Consider the following 18,004-nt stretch of genomic DNA (forward strand, 5'->3'; position numbering starts at 1 on the left):
CTTTCCTTCTGCTCTGGTGCTGGACGGTTCCATGGAAGAGGAGGAAAGGGACGGCCAGGAAGAACGTCAAAGTGGCTCCTTCCTGCCTGCTCCATTGATCAGACCTAAGCCCAAGACATAAGAGAGGCTTTGAGATGAATGAAACATTGGATGTGCTTTAAGTAAATGTTTTCGTTTTTACCCACATATATGTACTATGTGCCTGGCACCCAAGTCGCAGGAGATACCAGCACCCGAAGAGCGTCCATTACAATCCCCAGCCCGTCACTGCAGCCACCCCCACCCGAGGGGTAAGTCCTGACTTGATTTTTAAGAGGATAAACTAATTTTGTCTGTTTTGAAAATCTTTACTTAAGTGTTTGAAAGAAGATATTGTTGGTCTTCTTTCATTCCTGCGTCTGTGAGATCCATCCATGTTGCGCTCTCCTTACTCGCCTTGCTGTGTGAAGAGACCGTTAGCGATTTACTCATTCTTCTCTTGGCAGACAGTCGGATTGTTTCCTGCTGGGCTACTCCGAACGTCGTTGCACATCTTGTTCTGAATGTGCAGGGAGGTTTCTAAGGGACACGTCTATACTGCAATGTCTACATTGGGCTTTAGGGGACAGTGCCAAGAGGCTTCCAGAGGTTCTAATTCACACTCACACGCAGTGGGCGAGAGTTTCAGTCACTCCACACCCTTGCCAATCTTTGTTTTCGTCTTTTCTCACTTTCTCTTTCCATTCTGTTGACGTGCGTGGTGCCATCCCACGGAGGTTTCCATTTTCATTTCCGTAACGTCTAGTGACGTTGACCAGCGTTTTCATCTTTAGGCCGCTTAGAATTTCTCTTTCATGAAGTCTCTCTTCAAGACCTTGGCCCATATTTCTGTGGGGTTGTCTGCCATTTTTTATTATTTTTTTATTATTTTATTTTTATTCTTTTTTATTCTTTTTTTTTTAATTTGCCCATCCATTATCTGACTCCTCTTTTTCTCTTCTTTTTGTTTTCTGCAAACTCCCCTTCTTCTCTATGTTGTAAAATACCCAGAGACAGAGAGAGTTTTCTCATCTTAGCATCATCCTCAGAGCCTGGCTATCTGTTTTCTTTGAAACACCTACTTAATAATACCTGTTGATTTGTGTCAGGAGGTTCTCTTCATGTGCTAGGTTAGCCCAAATTTCCGTTCCTGTGGTTCTGTGGGGCTTTTAGAGATGGCGGGAATTTCTCTTCTAGAACAGTTGCAGCAAAACTGGCGTCAGCTCTGTGTATGAACCAGCTCTCACAGCCTGGAGGATGCGTCTTAAGAGGTAGGAACCCCAATTATTTCCTGCTGGAGACAATGATGACTATTTGAGTCCTGGGAAATTAGAAAGAAAGTCAAACAATCTTTTTCAATCTTGAAAAAGGAACTTCTCTGGTATGTGAGTCATTGTACAGTTTCTTCCATCTTGTCATACCTTCAGTATTCTTCTCCTTATAAATCATGATTTCATTTGAAAGCGCCTCTGTTGTCTCCCTTCAATTTTCATGACATGGTCCAAACTATCTCCATGTACCTTCTGGAAGTGCCCATCTTGCCTCCCCTTGAGCCTTTCAATTCTGTCTTTTCTCTCCTTTGATTTATAGTTAACCTCATCCGTTTAATCTCTGCCTGGTCATTTCCCAGTCATTGATCCCCGGAACCTAGCTAAGGATAAGTAGGTATCTGTTTCGCCTGATGGAAATAATCCTGATCTAAATAATTTGAAAATGGTCTATTTGATTTTAGCATGTGAATTTTAATAGAATTGAGCCACATAAATAAACATCCATGTTTCACACATTGCATACAAATAATAAAAAAGTTAATCCCATGGATTACAGCCTTAAATTTCTGTTCCATTCTGAGCTCTATACTGTATGACTACAGCTCCCAGCAGGTCTTCTCTGTGTCCATAATCACCCCTATGAAGGGACTTATCCGTGATTATTTTCACATAGATTTTTTATTCAGCCAGTACTTTCCAAAGAGGAGACTTCAAAGTCAACAGGAATTGACGTTTCCAGTGTGTCCAGCAGCTGTCGACCCTGGCTGCATGCTAGAAAGCCCGTGCATGTCTGAGGACCTGGGGCCCCCTAGGCTCTCCCACAGACCAGTTCATTCGGAGTCTTGGCGGGCGGCCCCGTCCTCCATGTGGTTTAGACACTCCCCAGCGGGATCCAGCACGCAGCCAGAGTTGAGAACCACTGAGCCTATGGCCAAGAATATGAAGAATGACGATTCGTAAAAAACGTCACTAAAGTTAGTGGTCAGCACTGCGTTCTGGTTTGCGGGTCGGTAGCCTCAGAGGCGGGTGAGGGTCTTTTCTCTGGCCCAGTCCTGGATTTCTACTTGTCCAAATGTGATGTAAAAAAACATGCCAAACATGTTGACGGCAGCAGACAGGAAGAAGACATTCCTCCACCCAGACACAGAATCCTGGAGATGGAAAACACAGAATTATCAGTCTCATGGCTCCTTCCCCCACCAGCTCTAGAAATCCTCCATATTGTGCATTGCAAAACTGATCTCCAAGTATAGCAGGAGTGATCTGCATAGCCACTTAATACCTTAAGTTACCAAAGAAGGCTTTATGAACTTATTGGAGACAGAACGACTCTAAAATGAACAGTGGGCTCTGGGTTGAGATGAATTTTTCCTTTCTTTTCTTTCTTTCTTTCTTCTTCTTCTTTTTTTTTACAACAATTTTTTGTATTTATTTGAGAGAGAGAGAATGAGAGAGAGAGAGAGAAAGCACGAGAGGATCAGAAGGAGAAGCAGACTCCCCACTGAGCAGGGAGCCACATGTGGGCCTTGATCCTGGGACCCTGGGATCATGATCTGAGCCAAAGGCAGACGCTTAACCAACTGAGCCACCCAGGTGCCTGAGATGGATTTTTCTTTAAACCAAAATAAATTAACCTATACTAATGTCTTCCTAGAAATCTGGATCTCAACATTCATAAAAATACCACATTACTCATTTAAAATTACACCCAAAGTGACGTTTTTAAGATCTCATTCCTGTGTTCTTTCTATTTAGTTTTGGTTTTGGTTGTTGACATCAGGTGTTGACATCAACACCCCTTAGCCGGACATCTCAATACAATGTGTGTCGTATTTGGGCGGAATGACCCTCCTCACCGAGCCCTGGTAAGTCAGAGTTCATTTCTGGCATTAGAGTCACAGTGGATTCCTAACAGTTTGGTCAAAAATGAACCTGGAAACTAGATCACAGAGAGATTTGTTAAAAATGAAACAAAACTTTTTTGTAAGTTGGGACGCCTGGGTGGCTCCAGTCGGTTAAGGGTCCAACTCTTGATTACAGCTCAGGTCGTGATCTCAGGGTGGTGAGATTGAGCCCTGTGGTGGGCTCCGTGCTGGGCGTGGAGTTTGGTTAAGATTCTCTCCCTCTTTCTCTTCCCCTGCCCTCCCTCCTCTGCCCCTGTTCTCTCGCTCTAAAAAAGATAAAACTTTTTTGTAAGTTAACTCTTGTCATCTGGCCATCCCAGCCTGGCTCTGCTTTTTCTTCTGTTCTCCCAGCCCACACTTCACACTGGGTGAACACGTGCCCATAGCCATGCTCTTGTTACCATGACCTCAGCCCCCTTTTATTTAAATTGGACTTGAACGCTTTATGCTTCCATCGTGTAATTGTTCTATTTAGAATTAATCTGAACAGACTCTTCATAACCTTTCCCTTCTGCTCCTCTGTCTTTATCTCTTACCATCCCTTGACACGTATCATTCACTCTGGTCCTAACCCAGAACACTTTCATGCTTTTCTTCCTCCAGGAGCTCATCTGTGCTGTTTTCTCTACCTGAACCACTCATTTTCATCCACCTAGCATCCGTTCATTTTTAGAAGTTCAACCTGTATTTTCTTTCCCTGGGCAACCTGACTTAACAGACTGCCATTTTGAGTCCCCTGTGAAGAGAGGGACCGCGATGACACCCGCGCTTGCTGTCTCTGTCAGACCACACCGTCCTGGAGAGCAGGGGCCCCGCCGTGAGTCTCCAGGGCCTCAAACAACACCTGCCACTTGCAGCTGATCAAGAAACTGGCCAACCTGACTGATGAGGAATCCAGTGGCAGTGGAGGAGATAATTCCTGCGATGAGACCAAATCCCCTTGAGATTCCCATGAGGAAGCTTGCATACCTGTGGGCCAAAGATTTTACAAATGATTTTATGTAGACAGCTGTCTGAGGCTTCTTAGAAGCTCAACTTTAATGTAAGTCAATTTGCCTAATGATGTTTCCTTTACCTAAAGACTTTCAGGGGAATGTCTGTTTGCAAACCCTGAAATCACCTCTCCGTCAAATCAACAACCAGGGGCCATTTCAGTCTCCAGGATCCCAGGATCTACCCGCCACCCCCTCCCGAGGCCGCTCAGCAAGGCGAATGGTGAATGCAGCGCCCAGGACAGCATTCTGGACAAACTGGCTGGGTCTGAAGCCTGGCTCTGCCTTTGTGTGACCTCAGGCTTGTCCCTTCACCTTGGAGTGACTCAGTCTTCTCCTCTTTAGAGCGAGGATAACAATCAGGCCGACCTCGTGCAGTTGTGGGGAGTAGATGTGTTGATATTTGTCTATCAAACAGGGCTTGGCTCACAGCAAGAGCATACATATCATACATATGATGTTACCAATACTCTGAAAGCTTTTCTGAAACACATGTGTCGGCCCTTTCCCAGAGCACACACTTCCATCTCTGGTGGGGAGCCTTGGAAAGCTTTTCATCTAAATGATTACTGGCCAAGAGTGGGAACTATTGTTCTGAAACTGCCCTGATAGGTCATGGCCAGGTCTTGATGTTTCTAATTTTTTGTCATTATTGTGCTATCGTTTTGCTCATGCCCTAGCATGAGGGAGTCGCAAGAAGGGGTCTAACACCTCCAGAAGACCCTGGGTGGGGGGTAGGGATGGGTAGAGGTCTTACCTAGGGGCGACATCTAAGGTGTTGATGATGAACCCTGAATCACACAGGTTGCTGGTCCCAGGAATGAGTATCAGCAAAATAATGGTTGTCACATAACTGGAAGCCACAAAGGGCAAGGCCACGGCACATAGCGATGGAAGGAGGAGCCCTGGGCAATGAGATGCACCATCAGGACCTCTCTCAGACCATGTGTGGGGAAAAGGGGTTTGTTAACCAAGCCCATGCACTTATCCTTACCTAGGGATGAAAAGAGTTTTCGCACAGTGATTAATCTGAGAAGGTTCCTGGACAGAAGGAAATCTGCCAACTGGCCTCCTAGAATCGTGCAGCTTGAAGCAGCGATGAAAGGCAGGGAGGACAGAACCCCACTCTGAAGGAAGGAAACACATACAATGCGTGTGGACATGTAGACGGCCCCAGTGTTTATCAGCTCCCCAGGCGACGGTTAACCCGCACTCTGGACATCCTGAGTTGTTTTTTGGAAGTCAGCAGCCTTTTCCACAGAAGAGGACTGCCTCAGGGCAGAGGGCTGGTTGCATGGCAGTACACTGGGCTCCAGAGAGAGTGATAGTAAGCTCTAAAGGACACTGAAGAGTCGGCTGGTGTTGCGAAGTCCCTCAGTGGCTGAGGACACAGCTCCTGCAGCTGCTCTGTCACTCAGTGGTTGTGCGATCCAAGGCACATCTGCTGACCTCTCCATGTCTCCAGGTCCGTGCCTGGGCAATAGGAATCATTACACACCTCCCTCAAGGTCATTGTGAAGGTCAAATGAGTTGTTCTGTGCAAGGCCAGAGTGCAGTAGGCAGCATGGAACTCTTTCTCCTTATCGCGGTTACTGTTTTCGTAGATGTACTGCAAGGATACTTACGTCTCTGATGTTCACGTGGAGCACAGAGCTGATGTAGGTCGGCAGGTATGTTATGATGATGGTGCATAACCAGAAATGGCTGAAAAACCCCGTGAAAATGGCCCAAAGTGGTAGGCATCTGACCATAGCCTTTATGGGGACAGATCGTCTGGGAGAACTGGACTGAAAGGAAAGATCTAATCAACATGGCGTTGGAACAGGTGTGAGGAGGCCTCTCCCAGGAGCCCCACACCATGCCCTAGAGGCCTCCACATAGTCCACAGGTAGAAGGGATGCACTGTACCTGTTGAGCCAGTGAGGCGACGATGTAGTCCTTTTCCTGGACACTTATGCATGGGTGGTGCATGGGGTCATCATAAATCACCGTGAACCACAGGAGACAGCAGACACAGCCAATGCTACCTGGGAAGCCAGGACCCTGTTAATTTTCGGGTAGATCTGTGTGCTGGGGAAGGGAGGTTCCTCCGATGTGGCCCACATCCCCTTCAAAGCACACCTATCGATTCATGGTTATTCCACCAGGAGCTAAACGTGTCCGCTTCTTTATTTCAATTCTTTTACAAATCTCCATTTTTAAAAAAGATTTATTTATTTGAGTGAGAGAGAGAAAGAGAGAGAGAGACAGCAGGAGCGAGAGAGGCAGAGGGAGAGGGAGATAGAATCTCAAGTGGACTCCCCGCTGAGCACAGAGCCCAATGCAAGGCTCGATCCCAGGACCCTGAGATCATGACCTGAGCCAAATCCAAGAATTGGAAACTTAACTGACTGCAACACCCAGGTGCCCCTGCAAATCTCCTTTTAAAAGCTCTCCAGAGACCACCTCGCAAATATGGAGTTGCATTTGGCAATGTCAGAGCCCTCTGGAGAGAACCTGAGCACGAACGTACCATTGCCTAGCTGGTTAATTACTCTTAGGACCCCAATGGATATAGAGTTAAGTCATTAGCAGCTATTTCTTATTAACCACAGTATTGTCTTATTTTGGAAGATCTGAGTAGTCAGGATTGGGGAACATAGTAGTCATACATACATGAGATGACCTGCCAGAAAGTCAGTGTGGCAAGGCAAAATTTTCAGCACATTTGCAAAAGATAGTGTTCTTTCTATTCAAACAATATGCTCACTATGGATTTCCAGAAGAAATATTTCTTGACAGTACCTGATTAACACGTGTGAATCCAAGTGACCTGGGATTAACATCATTAAGGAGAGAGCCATACAAGCCAGAACCATATTGAATGACATCATTTGGTTATAACAACAGAACAGAAATGTGTCTCATTGCTAAGATCTGTCATTTGAAGATGGTTAAAGACTCCATCTGATGGGATAAGCCCTGGAAGTTTCCCTAGGGAAGGATTTTTTTTTTTTTTTTAAGTAGATCCCACAACCAGCGTGGAGCCCATTGTGGGGCTCAAACTCACGACTATGAGGTCAAGATCTGAGCCAAGAACAAGAGTCAGACAATTAACTGACTGAACCATCCAGGCCCCCCGGGAAGATTAGCCTGGTAGAACATAGATTAAGGGAAACTTGGCAGAAATAATAATTACAGTAAAATATGAAGACACATTTAAAGTGTGTTCCACCAACTTTTGGGGACACTGATATTTTAACCACAAGGCAACTAGACCTGGCACTTCAGACATGGTGGCGGAGAGTCTACAGAAGACACCTGGGGTGGGAGGGGAGGGGCACTCCCAGTTCCTCAGAGGTCAGCACAGGGAGTCATTCCCTAGACTGGAGAGTAAGGGAGCCACCAATCATCAGCATTCTCTCTTCTCTGAGCATAGGTGACAGGTAACATGGGCATCCAACCAGAAATGGCTGGCCAACAGAGGGTTTGGGATTGAGGGGAAAATGACTCACCAAAGATGTAGAAGATAAAAGGCCAGCCCAAGGCCTGTGAGATTAGTCCCCCAACGCAAAGGATGATGAAGGACCCAAATGCTGCCCCTAAAGAGAAGAGGGACAAAAAGGCACATATGAATACAGCAAAGGGCTGAGACTGAGTGGCCTCCCGGACATTGTCCCTACAGAGTGTTACTGAGTGAGGAGAGTCTCTCTTCCTGCTCCCACATCTCCCCCGATAATGATGTCATGTGAAGTACTTGGAATTGGTAAATAATGGTAATGGTAAATAATGGTATGCCTCCTGACACTTCAAGAGCTCCTTAACCCCAAGGAGCCCAGTTCAAATCCCTTAGTTTGTCATAGAAACTCTGCTCAGTCATAGCCCACCAGTATTTCCTTAGAATCAGAGTTGCGTTCTGGCAGGGCACAATATGAGATTGAGGACAGGAAGGAAAAGTCTTACACGGATGAATAAGATATTGTCCGTGACCTCAAGGAGCCTTCAGTCCACTTGGGGAGAAAAAAGCATGAGCCAAATTCACTGTTATAAATATAATCTAGTGTAGACCTTGGAGTTTGAACATACTTTACAGAGACCTATAAGAAGAAATGCATTTTACACGGTGACATAATACACACACAAATACATACACATACAGAAACCTCAGACAAAAGTTTCATGAATCAATACTTAGACTCACCATGTGCAGTGCACTCCAACATGTTCTATTCTATTCAGTTTTGTTTTTAAATACTTTTTTTTTGACCCACTACATTAATTTTATGGCCCCCAAATGGGTCCCCATCTGTACTTGGGGGCGGGGAAAGGATGTGGAATAGAACTACAATAATCAACCCTAGTGTCTTGTGGATGAGCACATGGGGAGGGTGTAAAAGCTGATGACGAGGCTTACAAATTGTTTACATGAGCTAAGCCGTGGAATGGTTGGATTTTGGGTAAAAGAAGCCAGGAGTAGAGGACCTTACAGGAAAATGTGCCAGGAGAGTAGAGCCAGAGAGAAGTTATGTGCCGATTGTAGGTGACAAGAGCCTTGCTTTCAGAGGGATGCCGAGTGGAAAAGCAGGCTGGGACCATATGGCAGCTGATCTTTGTATCCACACCATAAGGAGTTGGGTTTCTATCCGCAGGCATGGAGGAATGCAACTCGAAGCCCGAGCAAGTGAGCAAATGTGTCTTATCTGTGCTTAAGGGAGGTAACTTGGCTTTGATGGAGAGAGAAGTCTGCAGGGGACAGAGATGGAGGAGGGAGAAGAGTTGCTGAGAGTGACGGGGTTTAGGAATCTGGGTGTGATGTAGGTCGGCAGGTATGTTATGATGATGGTGCATAACCAGGTTCTGGAGCCGATGGCCAAGAAAGAATTATTGAGCTGTCTTTGGTGCAGAATGGTGGTTTTATTGAAGCGTGCGGACAGGACCTGTGGGCAGGGTTGTGCCCCAGGGTTGTGGGGTGGTAACTATAGACTATGGGGAGGTTTTCCAAAAGAACTTTCGTACACTTAAGAGGACCTGCAAGATATGGGAGGCCTTGCCATTGTCAAGTTAAGGTAGTTTTTCTCCTCTACTAAGGCCTTAACTTTAAGATATCTGGAGGCTTCCTGGAAGAGTATCACACATATCCCACCCAGGAGTGGGAGGGGGGAGTTGCAGGGTGTCAGCCTGCGCTTTGTCCTCAGCTGGACTTCTGCTTCCTCACTGAGAGCATTCATGGATAGAGAAGACAGGACAATTGCAAAGGAAGGAGCCGGAATGCAGGTAGGTTGCTTTAGAGTAAAAATGTGTAGGATGCAGCCATACATGGGAGCTGGGAATGAGAGGCTTGAGGGAACCTCACTTCCGCAAGCATACACTTTCAGTGCTACCAGCTGGGGGAAATGGCAGTGAAGAAGTCACTGAGTCCTTGGTGTGATCTGATCACACGGCCTGGAGAGGCAGACAGTAGGGCGAGTGAGATCACAAGGCTGTCATCCACACACCCGTCCTTACCTGAGCCTGCAATGCTGGTGAGCTTACTTCGTTCAAGTGGGGGAGCCCACTTGGCCCAAATTGTAAACTGACCTGTCCATGCCATTCCCTGAAAGGAAAATCATTAACACCTGTGATCTTGAGTAGAAATCTGGCACCTTTGTCCCACTCAGAACGAGAAAGTAGCTGGATACCTGGGCCATGCCCTGGATTGTCCGAATCACGATAACCAAAATCACTCCGAAGTCAGCAGCCAATGGCGTAAAGAGGGTGAGAAGGGAGGAGATCAGCAGCCCAGCACCGAGCATCTGTTTCGCTCCCAGGATCCCTGCTAAATAGCCACTTGGGATCAGAGTCACTATTATCCCATAGCTGATGGAGCTAAAGATGATACCCTGAGTCTCTGGGCTCCATTCATACACAGAGGCCTGGTGGGGGGTAGGGAGGAAGAAAGAAAATTATTTGCTAAGAAATTCTGTTACGAAAATCTACTTTAAAACCAGTGCTGCTTGGGGTTGATCGTATTCTAGTATAAAAATCCATTTTTCTATATTTTTTTAATATTTTTGCTTTTAAAATTTATTTTCTCAAATTTTTAAAATTTAAATTCAATTTAACTAACAAATTGTGTATTACTAATTTCAGAGATAATTTAGTGATTCATCAGTTGTATTTTTCACCTAATACGTATCCCACTTCTTCCAAACAAACAACCAATTATACCCCTAATCTGCTCCTTTCTGAGAGGAGTAAAAACAAAAAAATGAAGAAGGAAAGAGATAAAGAAATGAAGGCACGGTAGGAAGCTATTAGATGAAATAAAGCCATTGAAAGATATTTCATCTGAGAAAGAGCTTCCTTTAACTATTTGCTTCTGAGAAAAGTTGGGTGACATGTTGACTCTCATTTCAAAAATTAAAAAAACACAATTGAACTTCATCAAAATCAGTCCTTAAAATCAAGTTTAAGAATTATGGTCTGCCTTGGCAGAGATGATTTCCTAAAACACGTATTGCATATTAGTAAGATCACATTCTTCTCATGAAGTAAGCCAATAAATAATTTTTGGTAGCCTTCTAGATATGTGACATCATGCTATAAATTGCAGTAAAGAAGCAAAAATATATAGATAGATAATATGAGCTATTTTTATTCATTTATAATAACTAAAAATAATGTAAGATATAGGATTCTGGTCAGAATTCAAATTTGAGGGGCACCTGGGTGGCTCTATCTTTAGGCATCTGGGATCGAGCCCCACATCCGGCTCCCTGCTCCATGGGAAGCCTGCTTCTCCCTCTCCCACTTCCCCTGCTTGGATTCCCTCTCTCACTGTCTCTCTGTCAAATAAATAAATAAAATCTTTAAAAAAAAAAGAATTCAAATTTGAGGATAAACATCAGTAAAATAGGGACTCTGAGAAGAGGGAAGAACAATTTGCAATGATCCCGGGGAGGAAGCAATACTTGAACCATCCTTTGAAGAATGACGATGATTTGTACAAAGAGAAGTAAGAAAATTCATTTTTATTGAAGAGGAAAAGTGAATTTGTAGCATTTGAAATGAAACCAAGTGATGAGAAAATAACCAGGACTCTGAATTGCCCAGAGCCTGGGCCACCGATAGATCTGAGGGTGATCTGAGGGTGATAGATCTGAGGGTGATGAGAAGTGCGGCCAGATTTTGGAGGAGCGCAGCACATCGAGAGAGAATTTTGGCAACTTGAAGTTATCCCGGAATCTTGAACACAAGAATGTGAATGTGTAGGATGAATGATGGAGAAAAGACGGGAGACAGAGAGGTCATTACAGATAAGCTGGGCCCAAGGTAATAAAATCATGAAATGCAAAGGTGACATTAGGAATGTACAGTAAATAATAGTTTAAAGAAAAAATTTAAAAATAGGGTGTAATTATGATTCTCATACAATATTGTGATAAAGATTTTATTTAACTCATGGATTATTGGAGGAATTAGTAAGATGTTACAACTGGTCCAAAGAGAAGTCAAAGACTCTTAAGCAGGAAGTAATGCTGAATTAGATTTTCAATATATAGCAAATTGGCTTATTCAGCTGCGGGGCAAGTCAGGAGAGTATCAGTTGATTTTCCACAGGACAGAATTCTTTTGCAGAGCCATGGGCAAAAATTCCTTGCATGACTATTTGTTCTAGAGAACTTATAGAATTACAGAGTGGCCCTGAGACAATGAAAGCTGCAGAGATCTACATAGAATCCCACAGAAGGGTGTGCCAGGTTTTTCACGGAAGACACCTAGTATTCTGTTCCTTTGCAGAAGTTTTCACAATTTCTTTCTATAGTTCCCCTACTTTGTAATCATAACAATCTCAGTGAAGGATTATTTTTATCACAGAAGTAAGCAGTATCTCAAAAACAAAATTCTAGGCTTTTTGCAGTTGTTCATTGAAAATTCATACTTCTATACTTTACAGAATCAAGATCCTTCCTTTCAAACTCGGTTTTCCCTCTCAACAAAAAGCATCGTTCTCCATGATACTTACTCCTGTATTAAATTCCTTCATGGATCTGCTGGGGTTGTTGAGGGTGTCCACAAGAGGTCCTTCTGTGGAGGCATTGGACAGACCATGCTGTTGAGTGCTGTTCACCATGGCAATGATTGCAATGCTCAGACTCACACGCTGGGTTATCATCGTGAAGTTTGAGAAGTGCATGATGAGAGCCAGTCCATAGCGTAACGAACAGAACTCTGGACCTAGAGGACAATATGGAAGTACATAATGAGCATCCTGACTGAGGCCACCATCTTTCCAGTTATCCCATGGCTAAAGCTGAAAAAGATATCAGAGACCTCACTCAGCCCCACTGCCTTTTTTTCACCGAAATAATCATGACCACATACAACGTTACTTTGTCATATTCTTTAGGTGGCTGCACAATAGTCAATCTGGGATCTTACAGTCAAGTAAAGCAAATATGGTCTTTTTTTCCCAGAGGTGTGGGGAGCAATTGGCAGCCATAGGAAAACCTAAGTAAATGTATTTGTGTCACATTGTCCCAAAATAAAGTGAATGGGGGACATGGTGGTAGAGCCAGTGACAAAACCCAGGTTACCCAGCTGTAAGTCAGAGGTCCTGTCTGTTCTGCATATTCATTCACCATAAAGCTTGGAAGTTTATACTTAGGGAATTGCCATTGAAGGAAGCTAACCAAACCTCAGGGATTCTCTTCTAAATATTTAAGATAGGGGCGCCTGGGTGGCTCAGTGGGTTAAGCCGCTGCCTTCGGCTCAGGTCATGATCTCAGGGTCCTGGGATCGAGTCCCGCATCGGGCTCTCTGCTCAGCAGGGAGCCTGCTTCCTTCTCTCTCTCTCTGCCTGCCTCTCAATGTACTTGTAATTTCTCTCTGTCAAATAAATAAATAAAATCTTTAAAAAATAAAAAAATAATAAAAAAAATAAATATTTAAGATAGAATGTAAATGAGCATCTCATTTGGTCCTACTGATTCCTTCAGGTGATGCTCACTTGGAAACATTTTTGTTGTGTGCCACTAGACTCTGACTGCATGAGTGTCCAGCTTTTAAAAAAACTAATGCAGTGAACCATTTTTACTGAGTTTGTAGATGACACAGTGCTGGGTTAGTATTCAGTATGTTACAAGACAGCATATTTTCCTTAAAGATTTACTTATTTATTTGAGAGAAAGAGAGAGAGGAGGGCAAAAGGCAGAGGGAGAGAGAAAATCCTCAAGTAGATTTCCTGCTCAGGGTGGAGCCTGACACGGGGCTCGATCTCAGTACCCTGAGATCATGACCTGAGCTGACATCAAGAGTCGGCTGCCTAACAGACTGAGCCACCCCAGTGTCTCCAAGAACACATTATTTTTAAAAAGTCCTCACAAGGTGGAACAGTGGACCAATATTGCAAAGGTTTCCAAGTGAATGATGGATTCAATTTTTTCTGTGAACTTGGAGAACTAGAACTACAGAGAAACAAAGAGAGGACCTGTGAGTAAACAGATAAAAATATAATGAAAGAGATGATTTGTAATGGCCAAATAGGTTCACTGATAGAACTATTTTCCTGCAAAAGAATTTTTTCCATGCTACTGGAGGATTCCAAACTCTGGAAAATAGCCAGCTGCTTGGCAATATACTATAGCAGGAATTTATACATAGGTTATTTTAAAATGACTTTTTAAAGGCTTATTCCAATCTTTATGTCCCAATATTAATTGGTCATTTGGCTTGATTTCTGATAAATAACTCAGTGGGGCTCCCTAAACAAAAAAGCAACAAGTAACAGGATGAGGAGCTGGAGCTTGTCCAAAGTCTTTGAGTCTTTCTAATGGGTGACATGAGGAAAAAAGAATTAGGAGGGGAAAGCAAGAAAAAGAACAGCCCTGGAGATGAGTACCCACTCTTTCATAAAGTAGCCTGCAAACAAGAGGTTACCTTTCCGGCTGGAAGTCTTCTTGTCCATTTGGATCCTTTGGGAAGTGGTGGCGCAGTCTGTGGACTTCCCTTTGTCTTGAATCTCTTTCACCACGACTGTGTTTTATCTATAGGATGAATAACAGTCCAAAACACAACACACAAATTACCTTTCCTGTGAGTGTGACCTTCTTTCAGCATCAAAGTTGTGATCCAACACAGCTACGTGAATGACATTTTGCCATACACGCTTCTTAGGCTAACAGAGGACTCGGTTTTTATAAGAAAATCGGGCTACAAGACTTACAACTAGTCATTTAAGTTCTGCAACTGTCCATTCCCTCGTCTGTTTAGAAAGAATCAGCCTTTCTGAGTGGTGCCAGAAAGAATTAAATGAGAAAGTTGCAAAGCACAGAGAACTGAGCAAAGGCGAGGAGTATTGTGGCTTGGGGTGAATCAGAGGACAGGGAAGTTAAATAAACTCAGGAGCTGAGAAAGTTCCAGAATACCCTTTCTTTTCCTTCTGACCTTGTTTCTCTCCCTTCTGGACAACGAGAATAATGCTGCACTGGATCTTCTCTGAACAGGAAGGATGACATTGCACAACACGTAGGTGTATTACATTTGAGGCTCTGAAATGTTTATTGTTGTTTTTGCTACAGGCAGTTTGTTTGTCCAGATCTAAATAGATGCCCCATGGCTAAACTAGACATGGTCAGCACCAGGAAACATGTTGGCTTTTGTCCTGCCGCGGCAGGCTTTCGAGTCTTGCTAACATCTGGATGATCTCAGGAGCCCGGTTCGGTGCTTATCACTCAGGATCTTAGCTGAAGCACAGTGGAACAGACAGCTTGTTTACCTGGAGTTCGGACCACTTTCTAGCTGATTTCTCTTGTTGGGAAAGTTCTCAAGACTTGCCTAATGGAACTTCTTCGCTGTCCGTGCAACTTCTAGTATCCATACTCCACTGAAAGCTTTCCCACCAACCTCATCAGTCAATCTAAACTCTAGAGCGGAAAGATGCTCAGAGCTCCTTGGGCCCAACTGTTCATTTTACTGGTGAGAAAATTGATGTACTGGGAGTCTGAGAGCTTGACACCCGGTCTCACGTTTTACTGAGCCAGCACCAGCGTTCCTGATGGCCAGACTGTTGCTTATTCTGTTAATACTACTTCCCCTTTGGGTTCCTATTTTAAGCTCAGCTTTGAACACAATAGGGTAGCTTCCTTTTGAGGTATTCTACAGGGGAATTTATATGCCTTTAAGTGGTTTTGATCATTTACTCCAGAAGGCAATTTGATGAGGAAAATACTTTCAAGCGGAGCTTGTAATATTTAAGAGAATAAAAATGACTAGTTTTTCTTGCTTTTTTGGTGAGTGGAAAGCTCTCACACCCTGTCACTTCAGCTGTCCTTCCCCTTCCACCTGCTGCCATTCCCACCTTCGTTTTCACTATTTCACATAATATGAATTTTGCCTCAATAGTGGATCTCATTTGTTAATTTCCTTTTTCTGTCGCATGAAACAAAGAGAAATTGGGCAGACATTCCAAACTACTCTAAACTAGGGTCCTTCGGGGATGTAATAATGAAAACTATTTTCCCAAAATAATCACAGAAGCATATGAAAATGATGGGGCCTGAGTGTTATCATGACCGATACACACTCAGAGATAGTGGGAGTCTCGGTCCAGTTGTAAATACTATTAGGGACCCTCCCATTCAGGGGTGACACGTCTAAAAACTAGCGAGTCCTAACACCAAAGCTATAAGTAAATATAGAAAAATCGAACAGACAGTAAATGAAAATTTGACCTTTTAAAAATAAGTATAGAGTTGTAGTTGATATAAAATTAATAATGTAGACAGTATGGTTTATGCAGAAGCAAAAGAGTAGTTTTTGTGTTTGTTTTTGTTTTCCTATTTGTTTCAGTCTAGAACCCACTATTTTGTTATAGTGTTCTTTTTATTGCTCTTAGATTTCCCCTAATCCCTGGCCTGTCTTGCATCATCTCTGTTAGTCGAGTCTCCCAGTTTACTCAGAGTAAATGTCACATGTCGTTGAAGAGTATGAACCCTCAGTTCAAAGGGCATCCAGGGACCAAGCTCTTCTGTCCCATTTTCAGCTGAGTAAACCTGTGCAGGTTTCATAAGCTACCAGAGCATTGGTACAGGAAACAGAAAAGAACAGGACAAAAAACAAAAATAAAAACAAAAAACAAGATATATGGGGATGATATTACTTCATGGGACAGCTGTGAGTAAGGGAAAAAGAAAAGATATTGAGACACACCTTCTAAATGTGAAGTACATGTTGTGATCTGTTCCTGATATTAACAACAGCGATCATCATCAGCACTCACCAGATGGGCGCTCGGGCCCTTGCAGGTTAATGAGTATAGACTTAGAGCAAATAAAATACATTTCTGTGGAAGCACTTTTGATTGATTGTTCAATCAGTTTCAAACATTTCCTTTGAAAAGCAGGTTCTTCTGAACTAGAATCCACAAGATGGGGAAGGAAGGGATGCATCTTGCTACGAACATCAGAGAATGTGGGAAGAAACAATGTCTCCCAGGTTAGTAGAGCTGAGGCCCCTTTTTAGCACCTGCCTACCTTTTTGAAAGATGGGTAGTGCTGAGATAAAACTCGTTACTCCAGTAGGTCATTTATGTCATGCTGTCAATTCACTTATGAATTTAGTCGTAAAAGAAAGGAAGAAAGAAAAAAAAAATTGTATCAGGGACTGATAGTGGGTGATTCCAGAAAGCAGGGTAAGGCCCAGATCAAGTGCACCTTGGGGGACTCACAGCTGGGCTCACCAGGTCTGCACAGTGTCTGTGCTCCTTTCCTCCAAGTGACAACCTCAAAGTTATCTTCCAGGCACATACAAGCCCAACTGGACTTTGAATGAGGGACTTTCTCTGGCAAATTGGGAAAAGGAACCTTCACTGACTTTCCACCTAGGCCTTCCCATGAGAGCAGCATAATCCTAATCTCTCTGGGCCCTTCTCCTGAGTTGCCCAGTGAGGACACCTAAGCCAGTGAGCCCTACAAGCATACACTTATTCTTGTTTTTACTCTTATTTACGACTTCATATGCTCCTTTTCTTGAGAGACAGTTTTGAATATACATAGAAATCAGAAAAGACTCATTTGCCACAGTCCCCGAGCCCACAGCTGTTTAGTTCTGACCCAGTGTTTTATCCCACAGTGAAACCCATCCAACTCATCCAGGTGATAGGGAATCCTCAGAGAAGGGATCATTGCCCCGTGTCCACTGGCACTGGTGGCCTCTCAAGCCTTGTTTGATTGAGTCCATTGAATTGATTGCATGTGTTAGAAAAGTCCCTTCTTCATCTGGAAACAGAAACCATTCCCGGGTGGTATCCTTAGTCTGCTCTTAACGTTTTCCTCTGACTTCCCCTCAAACTGTTCCCTCCCTTTAATGGATCTCTGCTTGATTAGTAATTATCCTCCGACCCAAAAAGAAGAAAAGCACTTACCTTCACCATTAAACCAGTATTTTAAGCCCTAGACTATAAGGCTCCCTGAAGAAGTTTCTATCCTTTCCTCCCTTTCCGATTATTCCAGAGTTTCACAAGGATAAATACTGAGCCATGTGGCAGTGCGACAGCATCAGGTCTGGCCCTGCATCCTCAGAGCAGGGCGCCTGGGTTTGACTCTGCTGCTTAATTTTTAACTTCATTTTCAAGTTGTCACCGATAAAATGAGTATCTCAAAAAGTGACATCATGTTTTTCTGCTTTGAACTGTGCATACAACCAAAAAAGTCAACAAGCATTTTTCCTGAAAGGAAGGTGGCGTATTGTGGATGAAAGACCAAGGCTCCCAGGGTTAGAGGGATGAGGTGAACCCCATCTTCACTTCTAGCGTTTTCTGCGGCCTTAGACAAGTTGCTCATCCTCTGTGAATTTCATTAGT

The 18,004-nt window shown here is 43.7% G+C and overlaps 1 protein-coding gene across 1 annotated transcript; it reads right to left on the bottom strand.

The window, feature by feature from the left end:
- Window positions 1–939: 939 nt before the first annotated feature.
- SLC17A2 (solute carrier family 17 member 2) lies at window positions 940–17,756 on the bottom strand. The gene is made up of 12 exons (XM_013049104.2): window positions 17,567–17,756; window positions 14,083–14,189; window positions 12,170–12,381; window positions 9,843–10,076; window positions 9,670–9,757; window positions 7,680–7,766; window positions 6,094–6,212; window positions 5,811–5,972; window positions 5,180–5,312; window positions 4,943–5,090; window positions 4,072–4,162; window positions 940–2,440 (listed from the first exon to the last, which is right to left on the bottom strand). The coding sequence occupies exons 2-12, from the start codon at window positions 14,108–14,110 to the stop codon at window positions 2,306–2,308; spliced, it is 1,437 nt and encodes a 478-aa protein (XP_012904558.1). The 5' UTR covers window positions 14,111–14,189; window positions 17,567–17,756; the 3' UTR covers window positions 940–2,305.
- Window positions 17,757–18,004: the final 248 nt, after the last annotated feature.

Source organism: Mustela putorius, unplaced genomic scaffold, assembly GCF_011764305.1.
Source record: "Mustela putorius furo isolate JIRA1106 unplaced genomic scaffold, ASM1176430v1.1 tig00000594_pilon_pilon_pilon, whole genome shotgun sequence".
NCBI classification, from domain to species: Eukaryota; Metazoa; Chordata; class Mammalia; order Carnivora; family Mustelidae; genus Mustela; species Mustela putorius.